The 27,755-nt window shown below is 48.0% G+C and overlaps 2 protein-coding genes across 2 annotated transcripts; one reads left to right on the forward strand and one right to left on the reverse strand.

Annotated features, from left to right (window-relative positions):
• Positions 1 to 504: 504 nt before the first annotated feature.
• Positions 505 to 27,552, reverse strand: TMEM38A (transmembrane protein 38A). Its single transcript, XM_055541926.1, has 6 exons — positions 27,355 to 27,552; positions 7,775 to 7,931; positions 7,366 to 7,550; positions 4,835 to 4,922; positions 2,885 to 3,002; positions 505 to 2,112 (listed from the first exon to the last, which is right to left on the reverse strand). The coding sequence occupies exons 1-6, from the start codon at positions 27,476 to 27,478 to the stop codon at positions 1,885 to 1,887; spliced, it is 900 nt and encodes a 299-aa protein (XP_055397901.1). The 5' UTR covers positions 27,479 to 27,552; the 3' UTR covers positions 505 to 1,884.
• Positions 11,771 to 12,382, forward strand: LOC129624270 (DNA-directed RNA polymerases I and III subunit RPAC2-like). The gene is given in 2 exon segments (XM_055541936.1): positions 11,771 to 11,794; positions 11,796 to 12,382. Coding segments are annotated over 2 exon segments (402 nt in total). The 3' UTR covers positions 12,174 to 12,382.
• Positions 27,553 to 27,755: the final 203 nt, after the last annotated feature.

Raw genomic sequence — 27,755 nt, forward strand, 5'->3', positions numbered from 1 at the left:
CTATGCCATCCTGTATATTCTTTACGGCGAAATGTCCACCCAAATCCTTTGCTCCTTTTTAAGTTGAGTGGTTTCCTTGTCAGTGAGGCTTAAGAATTCTTCATATATGCAGGATCCACTCCTGTTATCAGATGTGTGATTTTCAAAGATTTTTTCCTAGTCTGTGGCTTGACTTGCATTAACTGGGTTTTGCACAGACTCTTAGCTGCAAATCCCAACCATTAATCCCATTGATCATCCAGCCTATTTTGAAGAGTAGTGATAGCCATCATCCTTTCTCCCAAGCAGCAAACAGGCTTAGAGAAGGGGAAGCCCAATGACCTGCAAATGGCACAGTGAGGATTAAACCTAAGTCTACCTAATCCCTACAGACTTCACCCACTGCCTCCATCTCCCCCTGGTGACTAAGGGCTACCGTGAGCTTCATTCTCCTAGAAACTCCATGTGTCTCTAAGTTCACACACTCCCGTTGTGCCCTGAGGCCAAAAGAGCAAGAAGGAATCAGACAAGCCATCAGGATTCTTTCACAACAAATTTATTTGCTGACCCTTCACACTGAGCCTTGATAGACATGCAAGGGGAGGAATTTGGGGGCCCTACAGCCTCAGGACCCACCAAGCTCCCGGGCGTCACCAGATCAAGGCACTTTCCCAATAATTGGGCGAAACCTGGGACCCCAACAACCCAAGGCCTATGTGACACAGCCATAGGCTGATGCCCTGAGCATGCCCTGAGCACCCACATGCAAAGAACAGTCCCAAGCTGGCCAATTCTGGGCCCAAATCCCACCTGAGACTGGCCATGCCCAACCTACCTACCCCTCTCAAATACCCTGGTGACCTAGGCTGAGGTGAGGGTGGCCAGGAGGGGCGCTCAGCTCCCATCCTCCTTGCTCACCTGAATCAAGTTCCCAGCCCGTCCAGTAGCAGCACAAGGTTTGGCACATAGTAGGCAAGTGTTTGTTGAATGACTGAGCGAGCGGCAATGAAGGATGCCAGCACTGAGGGAGGTCTCATGGAGCTTCTGGAGTCTGACACTGAGGGCTTGAAGCCCCTGGAGTGGAGCCAGATCTTGGCACCCCCACCCGGCCAGCTGCATTTCTTTGGTTTAGGGGGCAACCTGAAGCCAAGGATCAGAACAAGCCTCCCCCACCCCTCCAGGCTCTCCAGTCTGGCCTAGACACATCTACTGAAGGCCTCCTTTGTTCCAGGTAACTTGTGGGGTTCTCCAAGCCACAAACACAAAAGATCTAAACCGCAAAACTGTTTTTTAAGCATGATGAACACCCATCAAGGCCTCACCTCCTGACTGTGTTGTGCTTCTGAGCTTACAAAGCTGGTTTGTCAGGTCCAGCCTCACAGCAGCCCTTGTATACAGAATGGGGTGAGGGGCCGTTATACTGATGGGCATGCAGGGCTCAGAGCAGGTGGCAGCTTGCCCAGGGATGCCCAGGAGAAGTTGACAGGAAGAGACGTGGAAATCACAGCAGCTACCTCACAGCAGACAGTAAACATCCATCAGATGGATGAGCGTCAACATGGCTTGAAATTCTTTCGGAGTCAAGGTGTCATTTTAGAGAGGGAGCAACAAGACCAAGAACATAACTGCCAAGGTTTCTGGTTGGAGCGATTGCTGGGATTCTGTGGACCGCTCCCCCAAAGCTGTAACTCTATGGGGACCTGGCAGAAGGAGAAAGGGACCCCTCCATTCCTACAAATGCCCTTCACCCCCCATATCTCATTTAACCCCCCACATCAGCCCTGGAGGGTGGGCTGATGGCCCATTTGCAGACAGGGAAGCAGAGGCCTGGAGAGGGGAGAACGGAGCCCAGGTCCTGGGCCTGGGTCCTCTCCCTGGTGCCCTGAAGACCCCCTGGGCTGCCCCCTAATCTGCCTTCTTGGTCTTCTTCTTCCTGGAGCCCTCACTCAGCTCCTCCTTGGACTTGGTGGGCAGGGGTGAGTGTGGGGAGCCAGGCCCGCTGCCACCCTGGGATCCACCATGGTTGTTATGGTGATGGTCGCCCCCGGAGGCCGACCCAAACAGCACAGGACAGACGTAGGCTTCCAGGACATCAAAAGGGGAACTGTGGGAGTGGGTGGCCGTCAGGAACACCTGAGGTGGGATGAAAGAGGTACAGGAGACAGCAAGAGAGCCAGCGGGAGGATGAGGCAGAAGCAGATTGGGGCGGGGGGAGGGGAGATAGAGAGAGAAGGTCAAAAGGTCAAGGGCAGAGGGAGCCTAGACTTAGATTTCTGGCGGCATGCACCCCCAAGAAGGTGATCAACTATCCTGCCTTTTCCAGGATGCAAAGATTTTGGTGCTTAAAATCCCAGCCACACCGAATCAGTTGGTTGCCTTTTCCCCAGGAATATCCCCACCCACCACACGCACACCTGGGATCAGAGGAGCTATGCTTGGTCTGGGGTCACTCACTCCCTTCCTCTGTTCAGTGTGGTCCCCTCCTAGGGAGCCAGCAATGAAGTTCCCCAGCTCCACGGGGCAGGGAAGGGTGTGTGGCCCTGAAAGACCTTTCCTGAGTAGGAAGTGACTCCAACTCACACCATTCCTGGTCCAGCCCACTCTCCATGCCCAAGGCACAGGCCCCCATACTCCAAACAGACTCCATACTCTCCTGCTCCCATCTTGGCCTTATGGGACCCTCTGCCTGGGAGACCTTGTTCTGCTCACTCTCACCCCCACCTCCTGGACCCTGATCTTCTCATACCCTGCTCTCAGGCATGAACCTGCTGACAATTCCTCCCCCCCAACACCTCGAAAGGACCTGGGCTGTCCTTTCCCCAGACCCCCCAAGGCTATCAGCCTAAGTTTTCCATCCTCAGCCCAGGAAGCATGGGTCAGCTTTAGCCAGGACAGGAGGACTTACCTTACACGATACCATGAACATGGTGAAGATGAAGATGAGGCTGGCTTTGGACACTGGGAGCCAGCGGGTCTGCTGGAGGGTGAAGAGGATGGCTCCATACAGGCTGGCCTTGGTGGGGCTGCACGGGGTGGCTCTGGTTATCCGGAGGGTCTACATGGCTCAGGGCTTTGTTCCTCTGGCCCAGAGCCCCTTCTCCACCCGCCCCTGGTGTGCCCAGCTCCCACCCCAGCTTCTCCGGGGTACACGGTGGGAAGATGCCCATGTGACACGGACGAGACGGCGCCTCCCTGGGCAGTAAAGAGGTAACTTGGTGCAAAGAAAGCTCTCTCCTCTGGCCTGCTCCTGAGAGGTACCCACTAAGTTCTGCCTGATCAGAATGTCTTTGTTCACCTGGGGACTCTGGGTCACACCAGATGATAACGATGTGATTTAGGGTGGGGTCTAGGGCCACATGGTATCAGCTGAATCTCTGGAGGGACTGGAGACTGAGGCTGGCCATCCAGGGTCAGTTAGGTCCATGTGACCAAGCTCCAGGAAAACCCCTGAACACCAGGGCTTGAGGGAACACTACTGGTGGGCAATCTTAAATACACACAGTCACACATGGATACTGGGAGCAGCAGGTGCTATCCACACAGCTCCTCGGAGAGGGGACAATTGGAAGCTTGCACCTGGTCTCTCCTTGGATGCTATCCCTCGTGCCTTTTGCCTTTGCCAGTTTTAATCTCTTCCCTTTTACTCTAATAAACTATAACCCTAAGTATAACAGCTTGGCCAAGTTCTATGCCTCTTCCTAGCAAATCATCACACCTGAGAGTGGTCTTGGGGACTCCTGAACAATGCACTCCCCTGGAATGTGGGATTATAACACACAATTTTTATTGATTTTCCTTTTCTTCTTTGAAGAATAGGCTTCCGATATTTTGACTTGCCCATGAGCTGAGTGTGTGAACACATCTCTCATGAGGATAAAATGAGATCATGTCATGTTCTGCAACATACGACATGGGAGGTAGTTTTCACTGGCATATGTTGTTGATGTTCAGTTGCTAAATTGTGTCCAATTCTTTGCAATCCCATGGACTGCCGCAGCATGTCAGGCTCCTCTGTGCTTCACTATCTCCCGGAGTTTGCTCAAACTCATGTCCATTGAGTCAGTGATGCCATCCAACCATCTCGTCCTCTGTCATCCCCTTCTCCTCCTGCCTTCAATCTTTCCCAGCATCAAGGTCTTTCCAATGAGTCAGCTCTTCACATTAGGTGGCCAAAGTATGGAGCTTCAGCTTCAGCATCAGTCCTTCCAGTGAATATTCAGGGTTGATTTCCTTTCTGATTTAGGACTGGTTTGATCTCCCTGAAGTCCAAGGGATTCTCAAGAGTGTTCTCCAGCACCACAGTTCAAAAGCATCATTGGCATATGGGTGAGTCTTTTAATGTTGTCATATTTTAATGGCAACAGCTTTATGGAAGAAAATTTAACTGCCTGATCCTTTCAGGTCTAATGTATTAGACTTAATGCCTCATGGGGTCCTGGGTTGAGTCCTGTATATGACCATCTGGTCTTACCCTTTGTTTTCCACCTAACCCCAGCCACACTCCCCACCACACCCTCACTTCCCACCCAAAATCTGTACCCTGGCCCTGAAAAACCAGGTATAATCTTTTCTGACTTGATAGTTGGCAAAAGCACTGGCCTCTGTCCAGAGTCTCCTTCTTTGCCAGAAAACTCCTACTCAATCTTCAAAACCCATTTCATGGGAGATAAAGGAGTGTCTTATCTCCCTGAAGCTCTGCCTACCCCCTGAGTAGTATCAAGGCTCTGCCTCTGAGGTTCCCCAGCCATGGCCTCTGGAAGCTTCTGGAAGGAGAATTAGGGGACCAAGGCTCCTAAGTTACCAAAGTATCCAACCCAGGGTCAGGCCCAGGGGGTGGGGAGGATGGGATACTCACAAGGACATGTGCAGAATCTCGTTGGTCTCTGGCTTCCAGACCCCTCGGAGCAGCTGCTCAAGGTTGGACATGAGGGTGACCCCAGAGCCTATGGGACAGGGTACTTCTGAACAAGCCTGCCACCCCCAGCTTCCCATTCTTCTTGGCTGAATTCCCAAGCAAGAAGTTTCTGGAGTCTTCTCCAGAGGAATATTGAGCCTAAAGTGTTGCAGGTGGGGAAACTGAGGCCAAGAAGGGACAGTCTTCCCAAGGATCACAAGGCATATTCAGAGCAAAACCAGCATGAAGTAAGGGGGGTCATATCCCACCTGCAAGATATGTCTTGATCAAATCTGGATTGTCTGCCCTGATGTTTTCAATCCAGGACCTTGAACTGTGCAAGAGGCTTCCAGAGGGCTCCCCACCCCCAGCCTCTCTCCCACCTTGGGTTCTGAGCTTTCAACCTTTCTTGAGCCACTTGCCCTCTGGAAGGCATGTTATACCCCTGGGGACCTTTCTCTTTAGTACAGGCTTCCTAGAGAGACAATAAGGAGACCCATATCAAGATTTTTGGTTGAATTTCTAGAAGAATCTTCCCATTTACTCCAAATGTATTGGCTAAAGAGGCTTAGACACTCACTGAAGGAGTGGTTGTGCCAACTGGGGTGCCCAATATGTACCACTGGCCCAGGAGTTTGCTTCTGGGGTGTCTTTGCCCCAAAGAGACATTTGGCAATATTTGTAGACATTTTTTATTTCACCACTGGGGAGGGAGCTGCTACTGGCAACCAGTGGGTTGGAGCCAGAGATGCTGCTCAACATCCTGTAACACACAGGACAGCCCCCACCAGAGCGTGATCCAGCCCTAAGCATCAAAGGTGCCTCAGGACACTGGCTCCCTGGAGGGTACTCCCAGGCATTTGGGAGTACCCACTTTGGTTGGCAGGAAACAGGAATACAGAGCTTAGTGGTATTCAGCACCTGCTCAAGCCTTCTCTTCCTGCCTTCTCGTCACTCCCTGGTTCACCTCTGCAACTAACACTGTTGAATTGTCTGTTTCTCCTTTAACTTCTCTCGGTTTTTGCTTTACGTGTTTTGGTGCTCTGTTTTTAGGTGCATATATGTTTTAAATGGTTATATCGTCCTAGTGGACTGACCCACCATTATAAACTGTCCCTATGTAATTTTAGTTACTTTTTGTTTTGGTCGTAATGTCTATCTTGGTCTGCCTATTAGCACAGATAGAGGAGGGGGAAAAGCAGGGCTTCAAACTAGTTACAAATGTGAATGTTGCATTCAGAGGACATGGCCTCAAACCCCATCTGTGCCCCCACAGCCACATGACCTTGGGGAAGTCATTTCATTCCCCTCCTCAGTAGAAAGGGGTGATGTTAACTTTCTGCTAAAGAAGGTCAAGTAAGAGGCACAATGAGCTCAACTCAAAACTTACCCTGGTTTAGGGATCTTAACCTAGAGTCTAGGAACCCAGAGAGGAAACAGAATTACATTTTCATTTTCACATCCTTCACTGAAACACAGCCTTTCCTTTTATCATGAAGGGAGGCAATTACCTCGGCAGGATTTGCAAGTCTATGACTGTCATCAACAGAACTCATGGATTTTTTTATTTTCACATTCTCATTGTTGTAGATGATTTCAAATACCATTTGTGCTCAACACTGCTCCAAGAGCATGAGACTTATTAGAAGTCAGTTGAAAGTCTGCTATTTAATCAATAGTAAATATGCATAAAGGGCTTCCCACGTGGCTCAGTGGTAAAGAATCCACCAGCCAATGCAGGAGACACAAGTTTGATCCCTAGATTGGGAGGATCCCCTGGAGAATGAAACGGCAACCTACTCCAGTACTCTTGCCTGGGGAATCCCATGGACAGAGGAGCCTGGTGGGTTATGGTCTGTGGGATCAAAAAAGGGTCGGACACGACTGAGCGACTAAACAACAAACAGCAATAACAAATAGGCATAAAACTACTCAAGCCTATTTTAAAGCACTTTATAACTACTTTAAAAGAATAGGTTTCCTTTATTCTCCTATATATGTTATGCATGTAAGAAAACATAAAAAGGTCTGTAGGCTTTAGTGGGCTGACAAAAGGGCCATAGTCCACAAAGCTTAACAGGGGTGTGATTTCCTCTCTGTGAGGCACTTGACAACATCTGGAGACATTTCCGGTTGTTGCACTGGTGGTAGGTGCTACAGGCATCGAGTGGGTGGAGGCCAGGGGTGTGCTCAACACCCCACAACGCAAGGACGGCCTCCACACACAGAAGGGTCCAGCCCCACGTGTGAGTAGGGCGCAGCTGAGAAAGCTTTCTCCAGAGGCATTAGCTATCAATGTTTCATTGTCCTACTTACTTAAAAAAAAAAATCTCCTCTGAATTTGTTACAATACTGCTTCTGCTGTTTAAGTTCTGGTTTTTGGTCCCAAGGCATATGGGGTCTTAGCTCCCACATGGGATCGGATAAGATGGCTGAGAGAAGGGGTTCTCAGTGGGGTGGCTTCCCTTTGCTCTGGTCATGGTCCTGTTTACCTTTGACCCACCCAGTGGCGATCATGACGAACCACCCGTGGTGGTAGTGGTGATGGGCGTGATGGATGCCCACGGCGATCTTGCGAACTCTCACCACCTCCTTCATAGCCACAAAGATGAGTTTCACTGGCAGGAAGCAGACACACTTGTAAAAGAGGTCCAGGGGGCAGAAGAAAATCAAGTACCTTTGGGGAGAGAATGCCAAGCATCAGGGGGGAGCTAGACCCTGGGGACCCCTGGAGACGAGGTTGTGTCCAGACTCAGGACAGCTGGGCGGAGAGGGTGGTGAGTCAGGGCTAACTGTGGAGGTTTGGCTGGCGGGTCCTAGTTCCTCCCACCTCCCGGGTGGTGGGATTGCCCTGCCCACCTGCTCTGCTCTCCCACATCCCGCCAGACCCGTGACGCTCACCAGACCGCTGAGGCCAGCAGGATGCTGGAGTTGTTGCTGAAGTAGTCGATCACAGGCTCCCCAAGGAGCAGATCAGCCAGGATGTAACTCCCAAAGCAATGCAGCATGGCACACAGCCAGGATGCCATGGGGTGGTGCCGGGACAGCTCAACTGCTCCTGAGAGGTACGGGGGTGTCCCCACCATCACCAGGGCGCTGAGGGCATGCTTCACCATCATGCCCTCTGACCAGCCCATCCTAATTCAGCCGCCTTTTCAGAGTGTCCACCCAAAGCCTTGCAGTTTGTCTATTTACAGTGGAAGAACCAAGGCTCAGAGAGACTGTACATGTGTCTGAGATCACACAGAGAGAAGGCAGAACCAGGTTGGGGCTCTTTCCTCTGAGCTCAGAGAGGATGATAATTAAAACAAATCATATTTAGCAGGTCTTCCCTGATAGCTCAGTTGGTAAAGAATCCACCTACAATGCGGGTTTGATCCCTGGGTTAGGAAGATCCCCTGGAGAAGGGAAAGGCTACCCACTCCAATATTCTGGCCTGGAGAATTCCATAGACTGTAAAGTCCATAGGGTTGCAAAGAGTCGGACACGACTGAGAGACCTTCACTTTCACTTTCATATTTAGCAAGCATTCCTGGGTCAGAGGTGGTGATGGTGGTGGTTTACTCATTAAGTTGTGTCCGACTCTTGTGATCCCACAGACTGTAGCCCATCAGGCTCCTCTGTCCATGGGATTTTTCCAGTCAAGAATACTAGAGTGGGCTGCCATTTTCTTCAACAAGGGATGTTTCTAACCCAGGGATCAAACCCAGGTCTCCTGCATCACAGGCAGATTCTTTACCACTGAGCTATCAGGGGAGCCCTCTCAGACACTGGGTTTTAGTGTTTATAGGAAGGACTCATTAAATCCTCATTGATGACTGCAGCCAAGCGATCACTGTTATTATCCTGCCCAAGGAGACTGAAACTTGTTTTGTTTCACTTGGCCATGCCTCTCAGCTCATGAGATCTTAGTTCCCTGACCAGGGATTGAACCCGTGCCCCCTACAGTGGAAGCGTGGAGTCTTAACCACTGGACCACCAAGGAATTATGAGGAGACTAAAGCTTGAAGAGGGCAACATGCAGCTGAGAACGTCTGATGCAGCCTTGGGCGGATACACCTGTACCTTTGGTCTTTCCTTATTTAAAAGAAAAAAAAAGTGGGTGTGGTAAAATATACATAAAATGTGTCACTTTAACCATTTTAAGGGTATGGTTCAATAGCATTAAGCACACCTATGTTATTGCACAACCATCCCCATCATTCATATTGATAGCTTTTTCACCTCGCAAAACTGAAACTCTGGCCCATCAAACATTAACTCTCCATTCCCCCTTCATTCCAGCCCCTGACGCCCACCACTCTTCTTTCCATCTCTGTGAACTTGACTATTCTAGAGACCTCAAGTAAGTGGAATCATACAGCATTTTTGTGACTGGATCCTTTCATTTTGCATAAAATCCTCAAGGGTCATCCACGTCATAGGATGTGTCCGAGTTTTCTTCCTTTTTAAGAATGAGTAATATTTCCTCGAGTGCGTCTACCACATTCTGCATATCCATTCATCTGTCAGTGGACATTTGGGTTGCTTACATCCTTTAGCTATTATGAATATGGCAGCTAAGAACAAGAGCATACGAATATCTGTGAGTTCCTGTTTTCAATTCTTTGGGGTATAATTCCAGATGTGGATTTGCCAGATCAAAGGTTAATTCCATTTTTAACTTTTTGAGAAACTTTCCCACTGTTTTCCACATCAACCACCCCATTTTACATTCCCACCAGCAACGCACAAGGGTTCCAACTTCACCTCCTGGGTCACACTGTTTTGTTTTTTAGGAATAGCTAACTTGATGGGTGGGAGGTGGTATCTCATTGTGGTTTTGATTTGCATTTCCCTAATGACTGGTGATACTGAGTTCTTTTTTCAAATGCTTATTGGTCTTTTTTTATTTTTCTCTGCACCACCATTGTTTTAAATATTTTAACTTATTTATTTGGCTGTACTGCATCTTAGTTGCGGCGTGTGGCTCTAGCTCCCTTACCAGGGATTGAATCCAGACCCCTTGCATTGGGAGCATGGAGTCTTAGCCACTGGACCACCAGGGAAGGTCCTTATTGGTCATTACAATATCTTCTTTGCAGAAATGTCTATTCAAGTCTTTTGTGCATTTTTGAAAAAACTGGGTTGTCCCTCTGTTGTTGAGTTGTGCTCTTATGGAGAATGTTTACTTGCTTTGACTGGCCCCAGATAGGAAGGTACAGAAGAAATTTGAAAGGAGAATCTGAAGTCCTGCTTCCAAGTCTTGTCTTATTGGGAGAGTGCCATCAGGGCAGAGGGAAGTCACCAGATACTGGTACCAAGACGGACAGTGCAGACAGTCCCATGTGTGTGGAAGGGTGCAGAAAGAGCATTGAGCAAAGCTGGATAAGGGAGTCCTTGAATATACAATTATACCGACAGAGTGGGGAGGGAGAGAGAGCAACCCTATTAGCAGCATAGGAGGGACAAAGACACAAAGCAAAACAGGCCAAGCACAAATGCCACTTCCTCCAGGAAGGCTTCCTGGCTCTATGGAGCCAGTCACTCCTGAGGACTTCCACTCCCCTGTGGACTCCACGCTATTGGTACTTTATGCAATTTTTTCACATCGAATAAGAGAAAGTAGCTTAGTGGTTGCTTAGGGATGGAGGGGACGGGAGGTGGGAAGGTAAGAACTCAAGGATCTGGATTTCTTTGAGAGGTGACGGTTGCACAATTCTGTGAATATGCTCAAAACCAGTGAATGGGATGGTTTAAATGGGTGGTACAAGAATTATACCTCCATAAAGCTGTTAAAAAAATAAAAGGCCAGCAAAGAAAAGATGCACTATATTTCACAGTTTCTGCAACTGAAGATTGTTGCTTTGTTGTTTGGTCGCTCAGTCGCCTCCAGTTCTTTTTGTGATCCCAGGGACCGTAAGCCCACCAGGCTCCTCTGTCCATGGGATTTCCCAGGCAAGAATACTGGAGTGGGTTGCCATTTCCTTCTCCGAGGGATCTTCCTGACTTAGGGATCAAACCCGCGTCTCCTGCATTGCAGGTGGATTCTTTACCACTGAGCCACTAGGGAAGCCCACAGCTGAAGATACATACACACACAAATGATACTAATTGAGTCTTCTTATTCAACCCAAGAAAGAAAATGTGAAACAATGGACTTACTTAGCAAATAGAAATAGGGACCCCATCCTTAAGGAAGATGGCTCAGTGTGTTAGTTTCCACCTTGACTATACATCAGGATTACCTGGGGACTTTACAAACACCTGATCCCTCTGCCCCAGCCAAGTGTCTTGGTTGGTGATTCTGGGGTGTGGCTGGGCTTGTGGATTTTTTAACGCTCTTGAGTGATTACTCTGTGCAACATAGTCGAGCACACAGAGATAGGGGAATGAGCTGGTCCATGTCCTGACATCCTGCAGCCCTGATAACCCAAAACCTTCCATCCATGGCTGAGAAGTTGGGCTCCCAAGAGCAATGCTTTTCAAACTGTGTTCCTGGGAACCCTGAGGGTTTGCAGGAGCAAAAGAGAAATCAGGTGGGTATGCTGGAGTTAAAATGGAGCACAATTCCATTTACTGCTTCATCTCAGACTCTGGCATAAGATTTTGTTTGAAAAGGAGAATCTGGTATTCACATAGTCATGCATACAAATGTTCATGCAGTTTTTATTTGTAAACAACTTAAATGGCTTTAATGGGTGAATGGATAAACAAACCCTGGTATATCTGTACCATGGAATACTATTCAATAATGAAACAGGAATGAGCCAGGGACGCAAAAACTATCTGAACAGATCTCAAGAGTATAATGCTGCCTTCCTGCCTGCCTGCCTGCCGCGCCCGCACGCTTCGAGGCATGGGGCAGAGCCTCCGGCCCGCCCTCGCCACCTGAGGATCCCGGAAGCCGCCCCCGCCATGGAAGAGGACCAGGAGCTGGAGAAAAAAAATGTCTGGAGTGAAGACCTCACTGGCTGAAGGCAAGAGGAAGACAGCCCTGGAGATGGTCCAGGCAGCTGGGACAGATAGACACTGTGTGACATTTGTGTTGCACGAGGAGGACCATACCCTAGGAAATTCTCTTCGGTACATGATCATGAAGAACCCGGAAGTGGAATTCCGTGGTTACACTGCAACCCATCCTTCAGAGAGCAAAATTAACTTGCGCATACAGACCCGAGGTGCCCTCCCCGCGGTCGAGCCCTTTCAGAGAGGCCTGACTGACCTCATGAATGTCTGCCAGCATGTGCTTGACAAGTTCGAGGCCAGCATAAAGGAATATAAAGATCAAAAGGCCAGCAGAAACGAAGCCACATTCTAGTCCCTTACGCACCATACAGGGAGAACTGACCTCTAGGATATTCTGTATGTGCTCTTGGCAAAAGAAGTAAAAGATTTTGGTGACAGCAGGAAGTGACCTGCAGAAAGGCCTGCTTCTAGTTCATAACTCATCTTAGCTGTTGGAGTCCCTGCGAGAAACTGTATTCTTCTAATAAATTCCCTCTTGTACTCAAAAAAAAAAAAAAAAAAGAGTATAATGCTCAGTGAAAACCGCCAATCTCAGGTTACTGTATGATTCCATTTATATAACATTCTCCATGGGATAAAACCATAGTGATGAGTGGCAGAGAGCAGATCAGTGGTTACCTGGGGTTAAGCTTCTAAAGAAGATCTAACTATAGACGGCTTCCCTGATAGCTCAGTTGGTAAACTGAGTCCTGGAGTGCTGGAGACCCTGGTTTGATTCCTGGGTCGGGAAGATCTGCTGCAGAAGGGATAGGCTACCCACTGCAGTCTTCTTGGTCTTCCCTTGTGGCCCAGCTGATAAAGAATCTACCCATGATGCGGCAGACCTGAGTTTGATCCCTGGGTTGGGAAGATCCCTTGGAGAAGGGAAAGGCTACCCAATCCAGTATTCTAGCCTTGAGACACAACTGAGCGACTTTCACTTTCTTTTCACAAGGGAGTTTCCCTGGGGTGTCAGAACCATTCTATATCCTGACCGTGGTGGTGGTTACTCAAATCCACACATGTGATAAAATTTCAAAGGACTATATATTTTTTAAGTGCAAGGAAAAACAGCTGAATAAAGTCTATAGTAGGTGTTAATAGTATAATACTGGTGTCAATCTCCAGTTTTTTTATTTTTTAATATGTATTTGGTTGTGTCTGATCATAGTTGTGTACACAGGATCTTTCATTGTGGTTAGCCAGTGGGGTTAGCTGTGGGGCACAGCCTTAATTGCCCTGTGGCATGTAGGACCTTAGTTCCCTGACCCAGGATTGAACCTGCATGCTCTGCATAGGAAGACAGATTCTTAACCACTGGACCATCAGGGAAGTCCCAATTTTCAGGTTTTTTTTTTTTTTTTTTTTTTCCATAATGAGCTATCATTAGGTAAGATGTTGTCATTGGATGAAGCTGGGGAAGCTGGAAACTCTTTGCTTCATTTTTGCAACTTCTGGAAATTCCCTGGTGGTACAGCAGTTAGGGGGGCTTCCCAGGTGGCGCTAGTGGTAAAGAACCCACCTACTGGTGCAGGAGACCTGGGTTTGATCCTTGGGTCGGGGAGATCCCCTGGAGGAGGGCACAGCAACCCACTCCAGTATTCTTGCCTGGAGAATCCCATGGTCAGAGGAGCCTGGTGGGCTATGGTCCATAGGGTCGTAAAGAGTCAGACACAGCTGAAGCGACTCAGCACAGAACAGCATAGAGGTTGGACTTGGTTGGTGCTTTCACTATGGAGAGTTCAATCCCTGGTAGGGGAACTAAGATCCTGCAAGCTGTGTGGCATAGGCACAATAAATAAATTACTTATGAGTCTTGAGCATTTTCAAGATAAAAGCTATTTTAAGATCCCAAATTAAAATGAAGGTGTGTGTGTGGGGGGGTTCTAGTTCTTTAAAAACATGTTTACAAAACCACTAGAGGTACAAGACTGATGTCTGTTAGTCAAAAGTCTCGCAAATCTTTTGAAATAGTTCAGTTCTATCTTTATACTGTTATTTTCATAATCTTCCAGTTACCACCCCCCCCAACTTGGAACTCGGGTGTCTTCTGGTATGACAACTTAGTTCATCATCTTGATTCCTTCCCTCCCCCACTAGCTTCATCTTCCAGAGAATGAATTTAGAATGAAGTTGTAAGACACAGTTACTTAGCTCTCATAGCCAGAGGTGGTACCAATGACTGTCTTTATTATTTATTTTGTAAATTCTATTTTTAAATTTATCAAAGTATAGTTGATTTATAAGGTGGTGTTAATTTCTGCTGTACAGCAAAGTGATTCAGTTATGCATACACATACAGTCCTTTTCATATCTGTTCCCATTATGGTTTGTCATAGGATACTGAATAGAGCTGCCTGTGCTGTATGGTAGGACCTTGTTGTTTATCCATCGTGTATATGTATATATACATACACACACACATTCATCCTCCTATGGTTTGCATCTGTTTATCCCAAATTCCCATTCCTTCCCTCCCCCACCACCCCAGCAACCACAAGTCTGTTCTCTATGGGTGTCTTTTTCTGTTTTGTAGCTAAGTTTATCTGTGTCATATTTTAGATTCCATGTATAAGTGATATCATATGGTATTTGTTTTTTTCATTCTGACTTACTTCACTTAGTATGATAATCTCTAGGTCCATCAATATTGCTGAAAATGGCATGATTTCGTTCTTTTTTATGGCTGAGTAGTATTCCCCCAGTAGCTCTCTTTAAATAGTTTACTTAAATCCAATGAAAACTCCATTCAATGTGGATGTGAGATAACAAGGTTACAATATATGATCTGTTAATCAGGAGACTAATCAAAAGATATAATCAGTCCAGCTCTGGGGATTTTGAAGGGAAAGTTTCTCTTTATATCTAGAGATTAGATGACTTTTGTCTCTAAATTGTCAAATCTAGGACTTCCCTGGTGGTCCAGTGGTTAAGAATCTGTCTTCCAGTACAGGGGATGAGGGTTCAATCCCCGGTCAGGGAACTAAGGTCCCACATGCCTTGAAGCAACTAAGCCTGTGTGTTGCGACTGCTGAGCCTGCGGGTCACAACTAGAGAGAAGCCCATGTGCTGCCACTAGAGAGGCCTGCATGCTACAATGAAGACCAGTGCAGCCAAAGAAACAAAAATAAATAAAAATTTTAAACTGTCAAATCTGAAGGCCTGACCTCTTTAGGCCATGTACTAAGTGTGAAGCTATTGATATAAATAACTATATACTGTTGATACACTCAACAAGTTGCATGCATGCATGCTAAGTTACTCAGTCATGTCCAACTTTGTGTAACTCTACGGACTGTAGCCCACCAGGCTTCTCTGTCCATAGAATTCTCCAGGCAAGAATACCGGAATGGGTTGCCATGCCCTCCTCCAGGGATTCTTCCCAACCCAGGGATTGAACTCATATCTCTTATATCTCCTGCATTGGCAGGCAGGTTCTTTACCACTAGCGCCACCTGGGAAGCACCCCCATCAAGTTGACTTGATCTTAATCCTTCGGTGAGTACAAGGACCTTATCCATCTTATCTGCTGCGAAACCCTCCATCCCAGCCTCCTCCCTTCCTCCATGCTGGGCACTGTCCTGATACATGGTAGCTAATAATAATTGTTACATTCTAGCAAATGTGGACTGAACACTCTTAAGCATTGCAGTTATGTTGGGCACTTTTAGTTACATTATAACAACAACCTCCCCTGCTCTCTTTACTTACTGAGTTCCTTGTTTTAATTTAGTTACTATTGTATCCTGCTGTTGCTAAGTGGCTCCAGTCCTGTCCAACTCTGTGCAACCCCATAGAGGGCAGCCCACCAGGCTCCCCTGTCCCTACTATTGTATCCTAGGCAACTACATACCTTCATAGCATCCTCAAGGCTTCAGCCTCACACCCCAGGCTTTCCACCCCAAGTAACATAGGGATTGATATCCCTACCTACAGTGAGTTACAGGAGGGACCAGTACTCCCCTCCCCCCTCAAGTTCATGTCCATCAGAACCTCAGAAAGTGACCTCATTTGAAATAGGGTCTTTGCAGATGTGATTAAGGTAAGGGTCTCAAGATGAGATCATACTGGAGCATCTGGGTTTGTCCTGAATCCAATGAGTGTTCTTGTAAAAGGCAGAAAAGGAGACGTAGACACAGATAAGAAGGTGTTAGGAGTTAAACTCACAAAGAGATATGTTTAAGTCCTAATGCCTGGTATCTGTGAATGGGGCCTTATTTGGAAATACGGTCTTTGCAGATGTAATTAATTTAAGATGAAATCATTATGTGGGCCTTAATACAGTGTCTGGTGTTCCTGATAAGAGGAGATGGATCACAGAGGAGAAGGCTGTATAAACAAGGAGGCAGAGACTGCAGTGATGGAGCTGTAAGTCATGGAACTTCAAGGATGCTACCATCTCCGGAAGCTTTTCCTAAGCTTCCTTCCTAGAACCATCAGAGAGAGGATGACCCTGCTGACACCCTGATTTTGGATTTCCAGCTTCCAGAATTGTGAGACAATACATTTCTGTTGTAAGCCACCCAGTTTGTGGTACTTTGGCAGCCAAAGGAAATTTATACAAAAAGCCAGATGAGGGGGATTCCCTGATGGTCTAGTGGTTAAAACTCCATGCTTCCAATGCACGGGGTGCAGGTTTGATCCTTGGTCAGGAAACCAAGATCCTATATGCCACATGACCAAAAACTAAATAAAATAAGAATAATAAAATAATTTTTTAAAAAGCCATATGAGGTCAGAGGCAAAGATTGGAGTGATTTGTGTATAAGCCAATGAATGCCAAGGATGGCTGGAAGACACCAGAAACCAGGAGAGAAGCATGAATGGTTCCTCTCCTGAAGTGTCTAGAAGGACCCAGACACCTTGACTTTGGACTCTAGCCTTCAGAACACGGAAAGAATAGATGTCTGTTGTTTCAAGCCCTCTGGTTTGTGGTCATTCATTATGGCAGCCCTAGGAGACTAACATAGCACTGGACAGAAGAGGCAACAGATCTTGAGTGGCTTTCTCTAGATCGCCGAGGCTTCAGTGAGGATTTATGAGTTCTGACCATGTGCCAGGCTCTTGCTGGGCACCAGAGAAGCAGCTATAGCAAGAGCTGGTTCAGGGGTTACCTTTGTGGGGTCCGTAGTCTGGTAGGGAGGCAAAATGGTTAAATAATTCCACAAATGGAGGTTAAAAGTCATAAAGGAGAGGCACATGGTGCTTTGAAGGGTTTAATTCAGCAACTGTCTTAACTGAGGAGGTCAGACTTAGCAGCAGCAGCAGCAGCTTAACCTGAGATCTGAACAATGAGCAAGGATTTCCTAGAGGATGAGGGGTGGAAGAGAGAACATGATCCAGGCAAAGAGAGTGCATGGGAGAAGGTCAGAAGGGGAGAAAGAGCTAAGGGACACTCAGCACAAGATACAGTGTTCAGGGAACTTCCCTGGGGGTCCAGTGGGTAAGACTTCTCCTTCCAATGCAGGGGGTGGGGGTTCGATCTCTGGTCAGAATCTAAGATCCCACATGCCTCTCAGCCAAAAACCAAAGCATAAAAAACAGAAGCAATATTGTCACAAGTTCAATAAAGACTTAAAAATTGGTCCACATCAAAAACATCTTAGAAACAAAGAAACACACACACCCACACACACAAAACCAGAACAATACACTGTCAGCATCCAAGCCTCTTTCCCGGGTCCTGTGTCCAGTGTTCTAAGCTCGTGTTGGGGAAAGAAACACGGAATTCACTTTACTCTATAGAAGGAGCTGCCTTCTTTTCAGATCAGTCAACCTCAGAGAGAAGGTTGGGGAGGGGAATATTGGCCCCTCCTCCAGAGGAAAAAAGCCCGTTTCCCTTGCAGGTACACAGTTGGGAGGATCAATAGGCAGAACCAGCTGAGGGGCAATTTGGCAACACTGAGGAAATGAGTCACCTGTGAGTCACTTGGCCCCAGCAATTCCATTCCTCACTATTTGCCCAAGAGAGAAACTCATGCAGGTGAACAAAGAGACATGGGGGTGGGGGCGCATTTCACTGCCGCACTGTGGCAGCAGGAGAAAAGCAGAGTCTACTGATTCTTGGTAAGGGCTGCGTCACACAAAGGGCATCCCAGGCGGTGCTAGTGGTAAAGAATCCACCTGCCAATGCAGGAGGCACAAGAGATGTGGGCTTGATCCCTGGGTCAGGAAGATCCCCCTCTCCCCAGAGTAGGAAATGGCAACCCATTCCAGTATTCTTGCCTGGCAGATCCCAAGGACAGAGGAGCCCGGTGGGCTACAGTCCATGGGGCAGCAAAGAGTCAGACACGACTGAGTGAGTGAACACAGAGTCATACAAAATGGAGTACCACAGAGTAGTTATTTTTAAGTGAACTAGGAGCTTCCCTGGTGGTCCAGTTGTTAAGAATTCGCCTGCCAATGCAGGGGCAAGGGTTCGATCCCTGGTCTGAGAAGCTTCCACATGCCACAGGGGGACTAAGCCTGTGTGCCCCAGCTACGGAGCCTGCACACCTCGAGCCTGGGTCCTGCAACAAGAGAAGCCCCACAGTGAGAAGCCCAACACCTCAATGAAGGGTAGCCTCCCTGCTCACTGCAACTAGAGAAAGCTCGCCTGCAGCAACAAAGAGTCAGTGCAGCCAAAAATAGACAAATAAATAAACCTTAAGAACAAAAATGAACCAGAGTTAGGGAATTCCCTGGTGGTTCAGTAGGTTAGGACTCCAATCCCAAGCTGGGAAACTAAGATCCTGCAAGCCATGTGACGTGGCCAAAACAAACACTAGCAACACACTAGATCCAGATCTGCGCTCCTCAGCCTCAGCGTTGCTGATGTGTGAGGTTGGATCACTCTCTGCTGTGGTGGGGCCCCTCCACAGGATGTAGGATGGCCCGGGATGCTCCTTGTAGGATGTCAAGGAGCATCCTGGGCCTTGTCTCGTTGGATGCTAATAGCCCACCCCCAGTCTGAAGAAGGAGATGGCAACCCACTCCAGTATCCTTGCCTGGGAAATCCCATGGACAGAGGAGCCTGGCGGGCTATAATCTATAGGGTCACAAAGAGTCAAGACACTTGTAGTGTGGTGGGCATAAACCACCACCTCACCCTGGTTGTGACAACCAAAAATGTTTCCAGATATTGCCAAACATCCCCAGAGGACAGATCTTCTGGCTGAGAACCCCTACTCCAGAGGCATCAACACTGATAAATCCCATAAGGCTGCTGCTGAATAAAAAAGTTCAGTTGCAAAATGATATGTTTATGTATATTCTATGTATAATACATATGTAAAACAACACAAACTGCTCCATGCAGTTCATAGACATATGTACATTGGTGAAGGTATGCACACAGGCATGGGAATAATATAGGCTGATTTTAGGGCAGTGATCATATCTAGAAGACTCCTGAGAGTCCCTTGGACAGCAAGATCAAACCACTGAATCCTAAAGGAAATCAACCCTGAATATTGATTGGAAGGACTGATGCTGAAGTTGAAGCTCCAATCCTTTGGCCACCTGATGTGAACAGCTGACTCACTGGAAAAGACCCTGATGCTGGAAAAGATGGAAGGCAAGAGGAGAAGCGAGTGGATCAGAGGATGAGATGGTTGGATAGCATCACTGACTGAATGGACAAGAATTTGAGCAAATTCCAGGAGATGGTGAAGGACGGGGAAGCCTGGCTTGCTGCAATCCATGGGGTCACAAAGAATCAGACACGACTTGGAGACTGAACAACAACAACATATCTAGAGAGGGAAAGAGGGGAAGGGAGGGACTGGCTTTGTCACTATTTCTTAAAAAAAAAAGAAAGATCTGAAGCAAATCTATGTTTACATCTGGTAAGTGTGTAGCGAACACAGAGGTATCTGTGTCATGCATATTCTGTATGTTTGAAATATTTCATCACTGCCTGCCCCTCCCCAATGTTTATGAACGGGGATCCGTGCTCTTCTGCCTTATCACACCAAGCCCCCTGGGGGGCCCCCACTGCCTGACCCTCCCCAATGGTTGTGAATGGGGATCGATGCTCTCCTGCCTTATCACACCAAGCCCCCTGGGGGGCCCCCACTACCTGCCCCCTCCCCAGTGGTTGTGAACAGGGACCCAGGAACAGGAGGTCTCACAGCCTAGGGTGGGGCAGCATACGGTTTTATGCACAACAACCCACCAATAGGTTCTAGAAGACTCTTAAAAGGTCATGTTCACAGAAGCACCATTCACAATTGTCAAAAGGTGAAAGCCACCCAAATGTTCATCAGCAGATGAACGAACAAACTAAATGTGGTCCATCCACATAACGGAGTACTATTCAGCCCTGAAAAGAAATGAAGCACTGACAGGTGCTACAACAGGGGTGAATTCTGAAAACACGCCACGTGAAAGAAGCCAGGCACAGCACGATGCACATTGTGTGACCCTGCTAACGTGGAATATCCAGGAAAGGAAAAGCCATGGAGACAGAACGCAGGGACTGAGGAGGGGGGTGGGGAGCGACTGCTAATGGGGACCGGAGTTTCCTTTTCAAGTGATGAAGGTGGTTCTTGAACTTATACATCCCATATGCGTGCATGCTCCGTCACTTCAGTCGTGTCCAACTCTTTGCAGCCCCATGGACTGTAGCCCGCCAGACTCCTTGTCCATGGGATTCTCCAGACAAGAATACTAGAGTGGATTGTCATTCCCTTCTCCTGGGGATTTTCCCAACCCAGGTATCGAACTCAAGTCTCCTGCACTGCAGGTGGATTCTTTACCACCGAGCCACCAGGGAAGGCCCACATTCCATACAGATGGGCTCATATAATACGGCCCTTTGCATCTGGCTTCTTTCACTGAGCTCAGTATTTTCAAGGGGACTATTCATTTCCACTGCTGTACTATATGCCATCATAGGAACAGATCACAAGTTATTTATCCATTTTCTGGCATATACTAATACATACTATAATCAGAAACCTGCCTTATAAAAGTCGTTTCAGATTAAATCAGCAACACTCTTCCCTTTCTCTTTACACCCTCATTGACTAACCACATGTTCTTGGACAAACCATCTTTTTTTCCCCCATCTCTTTCCTTCTGTCAGGTGGGAACCCTAATCCCTTCTTTGCCTAACTCCTATCAGGGGTTGGAATCAAATTTTCCCTCCTCCATCTCACCCTGAAGTCAGAAGCCCAAAGTATATCCTCTCTGCATCTACTAAGCTCCTCCATTATGAAGCCCAGTGCCCTCTTCTCTCCTCCGGGCATCTATTTAAAACGCTGCCAGCTGAGAGTTAATCCTTGAGAGCAGCTGGTGGGTCCTATAGGGGCCGGGTCAGGTGAGGCCCCCATGTTTTGCAGAAATGGATACCTCTGCAACTAAAAATAACCCCCAGAGGTTGAATTCTTTCCAGGATCTTTCCTTTGCCTGCTAGGACGAAAAGGTGGAGTGGGGGTGTGGGGAGCTTGGGTTTTGCAGGAACTCCGTAGGCTCCTCACTATGGGGGAAGCCTGGTAGAAAAGCCACACGTCTGGTGTTTGGCTCTGCGGCTCACTCTGCAGTGGCTTTGGGCAGATGACCACCACCACCCCCTCTCACCTCCAGCCTGTTTCCTCTTTTGTCAAAGGGAGAATGAGAGCATTCCCTTAACTGAGTTATCCTGATGATTCAATGCTGTTTATTACCATAAAGGGCATTCCCTTGGCAGTCCAGTGGTTAGGATCCTGTGCTTTTGCTACCAAGGGCCTAGATCAGGGAACTAAGATCTTATGAGCCATGTAGTGTGGCCAAAAAAATAATAAATAAAATTGAACTGTAGGATCTTGATTTACAATATATGTTAATTTCAGATATATAGCAAAGTGATTCAGCTATACATATATAAATACATACTTTTTCAGATTCTTTTCCATTATAGATTATTATTAGATATTGAATATAGTTCCCTGTGCTATACAGCAAAGCTTTGTTGTTTATCTATTTTATATATAGCAATATGTATCTGTGGCTTCCCTGGTGACTCAGTAGTAAAGAATCTGCCTGCCAATGCAGGAGATGCAAGAGACAAGGGTTCGATCTCTGGGTGGGGAAGATCACCTCGAGAAGGAAATGGCAACCCATTCCAGTATTCTTGCCTAAGAACTCTCATGGACAGAGGAGCATGGAGGCCTACAGTCCACAGGGTCGCCAAAGAGTCAGACGTGACTTAGTGACTAAACCACCACAACAATGTGTATCCTTGCTCCCATACCCGTATTTTATACTTCCCCTTTCTGCTTGGGCAATCACAATTTTGTTTTCTATGTCTGTGAGCTTTTTAATCATTATCACTACTCTCCCAGCAACCCTAGAAAGACAGGATGAGTCTCCCCATCACCACATGAGAAGACTGGGGCTGGCGGGGACAGTCTGCCCTGAGGATCCACAGCAAGGCAGTGGTGGAGAAACTGTCCCCCTGGCTCTTTCCCTTTGCCATGCTTCATTCTGATTTCTTTTGCTGGGTCTTAGAGCAGCGCCAGGAAGCAGAAGAATGCGGGTTTCAATTCCAGGTTTGCCACCAAAGCACTCCCCTCTCAATGGGTGAGCTCTGGTGGCTCACTCCCCATCTGGGCCTCGACTTAGTCATCTGTAGAATGGGGATGCTGTCTAGAGCAACCAACTGTCGCTGTTTGCTTGGGCTGAGTGGTTTCTGGGGCTTTGGATGTCTGTCTAGGGCAAACCTGGGTGAGGTGGTCACCCAGGGCTTTTACTCATTTCAAAGGGCTATTATTCATTTCGTCTGTGAAAGATGAAAAGAAATGAAGCTTAGTGCTTAGCAATTATGTGAGGGTTATTTCTGGAACTGGGCTGAAATGGAAAGTACCTGTGGGTGGAGATTTTAGCGGATGGACTGATAATAAAAATCGGATCTGCCTAAGGAAGAAGCACTGATGCTGACCCTATTTCTGATCTGTGATGGGCTCCACACATTCCCTCTCTGGGGGTTAGTGTCCTGTCTGTGGATGGCTGGGGAGTGCTAGAAGATCCCCCGGTGTACTTTTTTTTTTTTGCTGTACCAGGTCTTAGCATGCAGGATCTAGTTCCTGGACCAGGGACTGAATCCAGGCCACCTGCATTGGTAGTGAGGAGTCTTAACCACTGGATCACCAAGGGAGTCCCCACAGGGCACTCTGAGCACTGCCGCCTTTCTGTGCTGTTTAGTGTGAGGTCCGAACATGGGAGGTGTGCTCAGAGTTTCTCTAAGTCTCCCTCCCCCAAGCCTTTGTGCTCAGCTTTCTTCCTCACTTGTGGTTCTCTTGAGCTCCCCCAGTAAATGCTCAAACTGCAACGAAGATGTCCTTCAATAGGTGAATAATTAAACCATGGAACGGTCATGCCATGGAGTATTATTCAGCACTAAAAAGAAATGGGCTATCAAGCCACAGAAAGACACAGAGGAGCTTTAAATGCATATTGCTAAGTGAAAGAAGCCAGTCTGAAAAGGCTACATAGGGTACAACTGCAACACTGTGACATTCTGGGAAAGGCAGCAGTATAGAGACAGTAAAAAGATGAGAGGCTGTCAGGGACTTGGGGAGAAGAGGCAGGAGAGATGAATAGGCAGAGGTGTGGGAGTTCCAGGTTAGTGAGGCATTTCTGTGCAATACTACAATGATGCATGTTGTTGTTGTTTTAGTCGCAGAAAGTATTGTTTGACTCTTTCCAACGCCATGAACTGTGGCCTGCCAGGCTCCTCTGTCCATGGGATTTTACAGGCAAGAATACTGGAGTGGGTGGCTATTTCCTTCCCAGGGGATCTTCCTGACCCAGGCATCGAACCCACTTCTCCTGCATTGGCAGGCAGATTCTTTACCACTGAGCCAGCAGGGAGGCCCCATAATGATGCATACATGTCACTTTATAAAAAATCCATAAAATGTACAACACAAAGGAACCCTTATGTCAACTACAGACCAGTTGATAATGATGTTGATAATGCAACACAATAATGCTAATGGGACAATAATGATGTTGACAATAATGTTTGTTCATCAACTATAACAAACGCTCCCCTCTGGTGAACAACCTTAATGGTAGGGGTGGATGTATGTAGAGGAGGTAGTCAGCCTATATGGAAAACTACTTTCATTTTCATTTCTTTGCTCTGGATCTAAAACTGCTCTAAAAAAAATTGTCTATGAATTAAAAAAAAAAAAGAATGAAGATATTCAAACAGCCAACATATAAACATAGGAAGCTGCAAATCACATTTCTAGCTTCCCTTGAAAAATTAGTTCTGCTAGTTCCAGCCCCAATCACGTGGCGATGCACGTGGCTGGATCTCACCTGGGGACTGTCCTCACCTGGCTGTCTTACTGCTTTCTATATGTGACCTGCCAGGCCCTTGGAAGCATGAGAGTTTAAGACTCAGTCTAGATTTACGATTCTTAACTGGAGGTAGCTGTGCCCCCCTGAAGGGACACTGGCAATGTCTAGGGACATTTTTGGTTGTCACAATTGGGGTGTGCTGCTGGCTTCCAGTGGGTCAGGCTAGGGATGCTGTGAAACGTCCTGAAACTCACAGGATGGCCCCACCACAGAAGATGATCTGGCTCTGTCACTAGTGTTGAGGTTGGGAAACACTGGTGCAGAAAGCTGGATCTCATCTGGGGAACTTACAATATTGATGCTGGTACCATCCCCTGCAATTCTGATTTTCATGATGAAGGGGTACTCCCTGGACAACAAGAATCTTCAAAGCTCTCCAGGTGACTCTAATGTGTAGTCATACTTGAGAACCACTAGTCTGGAAGGCTCTTTGCATGGATCAGGTCTTAAGGTAGCCATTGATTGTCGTTCAATCATTCATCCACTCATTCCTTCAATCACGCAGCCAGCATCCACAACTTCTTCCTCTCTTCTTGCATAGAGCTAGGGGTCTTAGAGGTGAGTCAGATTTGGCCCTCCCTGCCCTATTGAAGAGCTCCAGCTTCTTTTAGTCCATCATTTCTCAAATGTTAGTACGCTTGCAGGGATCCTGTTCAAATGCAGAGCCTGTTTCAGTAGGTCTGAGTGGGGAGTCTGGCATTCTGCATTTCTTAAACCAGGGGTCACAGATGCTGTTCACCTGAGGACCACACGTTGTGCTTCATCCTCATTCAGGATTCTCATGAAAGCCTGACCCAGAAAATGCCTGCAGCCCAGGAAACACATTGCCCCATGCCTTACAAATCATTCTACTACCTCTCACAAGTGCCTTAGACCTGACTACTGACCAAATTCTCTACAGATCTTCACAAGAGAAAGGTAAGGGAACCCAGATTATTGTACCAATGAGCCCATTTCACAGATGAGCAAACTGATGCTCATGTAAGCAAAACAATCTGCCTGGTGTTTACTCACTGCTAAAGGCAGAACTGACTTTCAGTTTGAAGATTATTCCTTAAGCCAGATTGGCTCTCAGGTTCACGAAATTCCTAGGGGCCCATGCATTCTCTAGCTGTCCCTGCAAACAGCACACAGACTCTGAGAAGAAACCTTTACAGAGGCTTAGCAGGAACACCAAACTGGGGGGCTAACAGCTAAGCCCAATGCCTCCCTTTTCTAAGGGTAGGCAAGTCCTCCAGAACAACTGTAGTCATTCTTGGGGTCCAGCAGACCTGGGTTGGAATCCCAAGGCTGTCATCTACCAGTTATGGGACCACAGGTTCATTGCGTATGTAAATTAGCTTAGCCTCTATTTCCTCAGCATCCCTAGGGGAGGAGAGCTTGAAAGAGGAGCATGCCAGGTCACTATCCCAGACTTTCTGATTCAACTGGCCTGGAGAATCCCAGGGACAGAGGAGCCTAGTGGGCTGCCGGTTTTGGGGTCGCACAGAGTCGGACACGACTGAAGCGACTTAGCAGCAGCAGCAGCAGCAGAGATGAGATAGGGGAAGGAGGGCCCCTGGGAGCCTCTAAGGACCCTCTCAACCTCCAAGAACCTTCAGGCTCCAGCACTTGAAGTCCAGAAGATTTACTCTGTGACTCCAGCAGGAATGTCTCAACCTCTACTGCATGCTCCCAGCCAGCCCAGAGACCGCTTTCCTTCCAGACACTTGTGTCCTACATCACTACCAGGCTCCTGCCCTCCACAATTTTAGATTCCCCAATGTGTGCTAGGCTCTGTACTTGCCCAAGAGACCTGGTATGAGCCACCAGCAATTCATTTGTAGACAGGAAGTACAGCCCTGTGTTCGGGCTAAGACAACACAAAGCTTATTTTGCTTTGCAAAGTAACTGCTTTCCAAAAGCCCTTATAAAGAAATAGGCTCTGGCATGTGGACGAGCTAAAATAAAACAGAACAGAAACACTCCGCAGGCAGAGTATGATCCTATTTGCATAAGACTGCGCATTTACATCCATAACTACAGGGGTAAAAATGCAGAAAAGTGAGGTCTGGAAGGCGGCCACAGCATCGACTGTAATTATCTCTTTTTTCCTTTAGGCTTTTCAATTTGATTTTTCTCTTTAATGTACACTAGCACCTATCTTTATCATCTTAAAAAAAAAAAAGAAAGAAAAGCTATTTCTGAGAGGATACAGGAGTAATTTACATCTAAGTGGGAGAAAAGATCACAAAGTTTCAGGTGATTGGTCTTTTTTCTAAAGCTAAAATTCTATTGTCCCTTTAGTTTGCTGTTGTGCTAGAGTTATTAAAATAGGAGGAGATGAATAAGAAACACTCCCTAAGCCTTGTATAAAAATAGGCTGCATTCTAAGGAGGCCATTTACCGTTACTGGAAAAAAAAAAAAAAAAATCCAAGACTCTGGGTCTTCCCCCAGCGATTCTCCAAAAGGGTTTGGAGCTGGTGGGAGGCGGCTGACCCCAAATTACCATGCCCTAGGGCCGGTCCTGCTCAATAAGTGGAAAGGATCCTGGCCAGAGCTGGAAGAATTCCCGCTGGGCTCCGAGATCCAGCACAGCCTCGACCCAGGCAAAGGGAGAAGAGGTTGCCCCAGAGCCACAGCAGGGAAGAGACATCGGTGTCACTTTCTCTGAACCTGATCACAGCCCCCAGCACTGTCGGCCCTTATATAGACACTCAGCTGCGGCTTTGGCTCCCGGCGCCAAGGGCAAGGAGAGAGGTCAGGGCTGCAGGCAGCCAGGACTTGTGACCTGGCCAGCAGAGCCGACCCCCGCCTGCGCCCTCACCACGACCTAGCCCCTCGCCCAAGTTCATGCGACCCTCTCCTGCCAGGATCCCTGACCTTCTCTCTCCCCGCATCCTCCCCAGCACCTATTCCCCACTCCTCTGAACAATCACGTTCCTCTCCTGCATCTGCTTCCCCTCCCCCAGCCCCAGAATCCCAGGGGCTTCTCTCCTTGCCCTCGCTCACATCTGTCCCTTCTGCCCGCCCCCACGATACCAGAACCTGCCGGCGTCCCCGAACCGACCCCTGGGACTGTTTCCCCACGATCCAGGCCTTTCCCCTCCTCCAGACCTCTGGGTTTCCTCCCGTCTCCCGCCCCGTAATGCCAGCCCTCTTCAGCACCCCGGCCCTGGCTCACCTGGCTCATACTTGAGGTAGAGGATGGAGACGATGAAGTAGCTAAGGTCGAAAACAGGGAAGAGGGGCACCCGCGAGAAGCTGAGCGCAAGCTCGCCCAGGCTTAGCGCCGAGAGCAGCTCCATGGCGCCCACCGGGTCCCACCCCAGCCCCCGGCCCGGTGCGTCCAGTCGCTGGCAACTGCGCCCCCGCCGCTGGACCCGCCCCCGCCCTCCAGGCGCCGCCCCAACCCGGCCCCCGCGGGAGAGGAGGAGCGACCGGTGGCCTCCCGGTGGGTCGTGGGACCGTCCTGTCCCATGGAGCTCGGTCGGTCCAGCATCCCACACTCTGTCTCTCGAGCCATCATGACCCGATACAGCCCAGCCCGGGGGAGTGGGGTGGGTGGATGATGCCGGGTGCGGG

This window comes from Bubalus kerabau, chromosome 1, assembly GCF_029407905.1.
Source record: "Bubalus kerabau isolate K-KA32 ecotype Philippines breed swamp buffalo chromosome 1, PCC_UOA_SB_1v2, whole genome shotgun sequence".
Taxonomy (NCBI): domain Eukaryota; kingdom Metazoa; phylum Chordata; class Mammalia; order Artiodactyla; family Bovidae; genus Bubalus; species Bubalus kerabau.